This window comes from Coptis chinensis, chromosome 9 (assembly GCF_015680905.1).
Source record: "Coptis chinensis isolate HL-2020 chromosome 9, ASM1568090v1, whole genome shotgun sequence".
Taxonomy (NCBI): domain Eukaryota; kingdom Viridiplantae; phylum Streptophyta; class Magnoliopsida; order Ranunculales; family Ranunculaceae; genus Coptis; species Coptis chinensis.
Window position 1 is genome coordinate 76,497,381 of NC_141464.1, and position 5,158 is coordinate 76,502,538.

Consider the following 5,158-nt stretch of genomic DNA (forward strand, 5'->3'; position numbering starts at 1 on the left):
GCACCGCAAAGTCTACAATAATACTCAACCTAAAAATGCAACTATTTCATACATTCACCGTTTCATAAAAACAGCCAAACCCTCATTTCTTTCTCGTCTCGTCTCTAAGGTAACATATTTTCCTTGCTTATTTATTTTTTATATTTAAGTAAGTCTGTACGATATTATATATGTATATGTTTTTACAGTAACTAGGCAGTAAAGAATCTATGGAGAACGGTAACGAAATCCCCGAAGATGCTAACGAGCGTATGTTTATTTTTTTGTCTATTTGATTTTTTTTTTCTCTTACCAAATATATATAGTTTAATTTAAAGGGTGTGGGTGGTTTTGCAGATTGCCCTGGTCCTCAATCAGAGTCTGCTGGAAAATCTGATTCTTGTGAAGGATGCCCAAACCAAAATGTCTGTGCTACAGCTCCTAAAGGACCTGATCCAGGTTTGTTTTTACCTTCTTCCAAAACCTGTAAGGCTGTAAGGATTGTTTACAAATGTCAATTTACGGGTGATTGTTTGGCAGCCTTGGTTGAAATTGCAGAGAGAATGGCCACTGTGAAGCACAAGATATTGGTTTTATCTGGGAAGGGTGGAGTTGGCAAGAGCACATTCTCAGCTCAGCTTTCGTTTGCACTTGCTGGTGTAATGGACTACCAGGTCGGCCTCCTTGATATCGACATTTGTGGACCAAGCATCCCGAAGATGCTTGGCCTAGAAGGACAAGAAGTTCATCGGAGCAACCTAGGCTTGTCACTTGCATATGTGGAAGATAACCTTGGGGTCATGTCTATTGGATTCATGCTTGAAAACGCAGATGACCCTGTTATATGGAGAGGACCAAAAAAGGATGGACTCATCAAACAATTCTTGAAGGACGTTTTCTGGGGTGAGCTTGATTACCTTGTGGTGGATGCCCCTCCTGGAACTTCTGATGAGCACATCACTATTGTCCAACTCTTACAGGCAACTGGCATTGACGGTGCAATAATTGTGACCACTCCGCAACAGGTGTCTCTGATTGATGTTCGCAAGGAAATCAATTTCTGCAAGAAAGTCGGGGTACCAGTGTTGGGGGTTGTGGAGAACATGAGTGGGTTGCGGCAGCCATTAGGGGATGTCCGGTTCATGAGAGTGTCTGAGACAGGAGAGGAGAGAGATGATACAGAGTGGGCCTTGGAGTATTTGAGGAAAAATGCCCCAGAAATGCTGAATTTGGTTGCGTGTAGTGAAGTGTTTGATACAAGTGGAGGTGGTGCAGCAAAGATGTGCCTCGAGATGGGGGTCCCATTTCTTGGCAAGGTACCTATGGATCCCCAGCTGTGCAAGGCTTCTGAAGAAGGTCGATCATGCTTTACCGATCAGAGATGTAGTGCCAGTGCACCTGCACTTAAGAAAATTATAGAGAAACTTCTGCCCAGTATCTCGAGTTGCCCTAGGGAGGATGGTGCATAAACAACATAAATGCGCAAGGTTAATGATTTGTTTGACATATTTGTTTGACCCCTTTTTTTTTGTTCTTTATACTAATAGCTTTTGTTTATAATTGAGAGTCATTTTTTCATTTGTTATCAATTTTACTACATTTGTATAAGTGATGTGATTGGGCTGCATTTGTTTCATCGATAATCTATTAGTTTCTAGAGCATCTCTATTCTCTAATGTATAGCAAAAATATACAATATGAGTGCCTCTTCTAGTACGTGTTCCAGTGTGTAGATAAAACCAAGACCTTGCTGTTGGGAAATTGAATTACTGTTCTTTATATAGAGTTTAGTACTTTAGTTGATGACATCTCAGGTCGAAGAGAATTACGACAGCATTTGATATGTTTTGTGCCTTGAAGGCATATGTTAAAGGCCAATGTTGATCGTTTTTTACGTACTACAATAGAGTGTTCCAAGCAGGCAGGCGAGGTCCTAGAGTTCTCTTTTACGAAAATAGTCTGTCCCGCTGATAATATTTGATTTGTAAAACTGCATTGCTATGTAGAAGATTGATCAAGATTCAAGAATAGGTCCGGTGTCTAGGGCAGCAGACTGTTCAGTTCACTGTGAGTCAACCTAGAAATAGATAGTGCAGAACGTAGATCTATATCAGAACAAAAAAAAAGTATCAGAACAAAGAAATAAGTAAAATAGTAGCATATTGTAATTCTAGAACAGTGAAACACATGAAAATTTACAAAGACCCAGGTTCTATTAAGATATACCATTTAACAAAAGGGAAGTTTGGATGTGATTCTTTTGGAATGTTTATAGTGTAAGTCACCAGAAATCTCCTTGCTTTCAAGTCAAAATCATCCTCCATACATCATCCCACCCAAATCCTAGCCTAAAGGAATCTGATAAGGAAAATTTATTCAAAATGGCATATAAGGCCACCCAGCATGTCACACCATCGACATCCTCCCTACTTTGGCCGAACTCAATCATTTAGCTTGAATGGTATCTCATTTACTACATTCTTGTCTTTTTGAAACAAGTATCTTTTCCTCCAATTCATGATTCTTTGTAAGTCCAATTGGATTTCCTCATTCAGAATATCATCGGCATTTGCGGCCACTCGACAAAATCATCGTTTTCTCATCTCATTCACCGGCCTGTCCCTATGACTCTGACCATTGGTTCAATTGAACTAGAAATAATTGACTCTTGTTACATGTGCATTTGTCCTAGTTTAGTAGGTATTTTTGTTACTTCAGTGTTCAGTTGGAATGATCTTTTATAACATATAGGCGTATTTGACAATTATGTATAACGACCCCACTCTCCCTTTCCCCTTTTCTCATCTCAATTCTACCCTATCCATTGATTTCTACAAAGTAAAATTCTTCGGACAATAATATACTCTTGATTCTTGAATAGGTGGGGCCATGACAAATTTCATTATTTAATTCAGTAAATAGGCTAATGAGTTACAATAAACCGTATTAAAAGTGTTCATGTGAACCTTTATACTTGAATAAAGCTTGTAAATATTATGATAGTAGTACAATGTTGAATCGCCCTCAGTTCAAGTATATAGGTAGTTTAATCCAAGGCCCAAAATATCGATATCGATGAATATATTGGTGTACCCAAAAACCGATATATATCGGATATATCAGAAATATATCGGAAATATAATAGAAATATCGGATTTATATTAAAAAGTGGTCAACAAGTCAACTGATATATATCGTAAATATCAGATATATCGATTATATTGGCGATATAAAATTTTATATCGAAAATTTCAATATATATCGGGAAAAAATGATTCTATATTCGGTGGATATATATCAAAAATATCAATATAGGTGTACCAAAATACCAATATATATCGGCAATATATCTGATATATCGGTGATATTTTGGTCCTTGGTTGAATCTGTTGCTCATGAGTTCATTTTAAGGCACAATTCAAATGCAAATGGCCGTTGCAAATTTACTTGTATAGAAATAAATGAGGTACATTGTCTTGATTCAACAAATACGTACAGTTAATTTTCTGAAACTTGGTTGGATGATTGTGAATGGACGTGTGTGGTAAATAATATCAAATGCCAGTTCAGGGAAAGAGAAGGCAAAACTGTGAAGTAGTTGTTATATATGGAGAGTTCAGAACTTCAGGTGGTTCAGCTTTCTATGGCTTTGTCCCTACGTGCAAAATAGAGACGTTAGAGATTTCGGAAATCTGACTCACACAGTCACACGTCCAACTCGACCCGGATTCACTATTCAATATTTCAATTATTCCACTCATAAATTAGTAGACTGGATCAGTAACTCTTTGATGGTTTTAAATGGAATCAGTAACTCTTTGATGCTGAGAGGGTTCGACCCTGAGACCTTTAATATCATCACCCAAAAGTTTTACCAACTTTGCTAGTCGGCACCTGCAGTGTGCTGATAGATAGAGTGCGCAATTGTTTAATCTTGTTATAATTTACTTGTCCTTATTGAATTGGATTGATTTCCATCCTATATCAGTTTGAATGCTCGGAGCAAAAGTCTAGAATGGCATTGAGTGTAATTGAACACACAAAAAATTCAGCAAAAAATTAAAAATAAAAAAAAACAACTGCTATGCCTATATGAGATCGAAGAGATTCATGTCTTCTTCATGTCACTCTGGACGACAAGACAAAAAGGCTATCCTTACCTGACATATTTAAGTGAATCACTTTGTTATGAAATGTTTTATTTACAATTTAACATACTTTGTAGCTTATTTTGTGTATATATTTATTAAGCTGGTCATATTTAGTGAATTCTTGAATTCGCAGAAATCTAGTTGATTTCGAATAGGAAGACATTCTAATATCAGAATTAAATCTGCATTTGAGCAAAGATGAAAGTGGGAAAGAAAATATCTGAGAATTGATCAATGCTTGTCACCATCTACTAATGCCATTAGCTTTAGTTAAGTTTACACGTTATGTACTTATGCAGTGCTATTTTAAATCTAGTAAAGATAAGATCATCCTTATAATTTGACATAAAAAATACTCTCTTTTCAATACTTTTTCTTCCTGTAAAGAAGATAGATAGATTTAAAGTTGTTAAAGAAGGAAATTTCTTATAATTAAGCATTCACCTTTAGAAAATAACAAATTAAACATACTGTAATACTGTCCATACAATATGAATTACATCGCATCAATATACAGCAATACAATCAGATCGTGTCCTATGTTACTCTCCTTAGTCTTAGATAACATTTGACAGCGATTTGGTGAGTAACCTTTATGAAAAGCAATGCACAATCTTGAATTTACGTAAGACTAATGTTGGTGTACATACTAGATGACAAAATATTAACTTGTTTACCTAAAAAACACACACAAAACATCGACTGTTGCTCTGTAGTATCAGCATTCATACCTCTCAACGACAATATTCCCTCACAACCACGGAACCACCTGAGAAGTGAGAACAACAACAACATTTCCTACTTGCAAAAGTTGCAATCAGAACTTGTGCAGTGAAGCAACGGTAACTTTGGTCTGAATGTCTTTTGAGGGGCAATATAGGAATGAGAACAATGACAACGGTACTCTCCATTTGTAATTTTGAGACACAGAATCTAGGAAAAAGGAAGCTAGGAAAAAAATATAGAAGAAAATTTAGCCTGGTGGGCAGCCAAATGCACTGTCTCTCTCTCTCTCTCTCTCTCCAACA

The 5,158-nt window shown here is 36.5% G+C and overlaps 1 protein-coding gene across 2 annotated transcripts; it reads left to right on the forward strand.

Moving 5' to 3' along the window:
* On the forward strand, nucleotides 1-1,641 carry LOC147478174 (cytosolic Fe-S cluster assembly factor NBP35-like). Of its 2 annotated transcripts, XM_086585034.1 has the most exons (4): nucleotides 1-109; nucleotides 189-249; nucleotides 337-438; nucleotides 520-1,641. In XM_086585034.1, the coding sequence occupies exons 2-4, from the start codon at nucleotides 210-212 to the stop codon at nucleotides 1,446-1,448; spliced, it is 1,071 nt and encodes a 356-aa protein (XP_086441160.1). In that variant the 5' UTR covers nucleotides 1-109; nucleotides 189-209; the 3' UTR covers nucleotides 1,449-1,641. The 2 variants fall into 2 exon arrangements, with proteins under 2 accessions (XP_086441160.1, XP_086441161.1); XM_086585035.1 differs by lacking the exon at nucleotides 189-249 and having other exon boundaries at nucleotides 54-109.
* The last annotated feature ends 3,517 nt before the right edge of the window (nucleotides 1,642-5,158 follow it).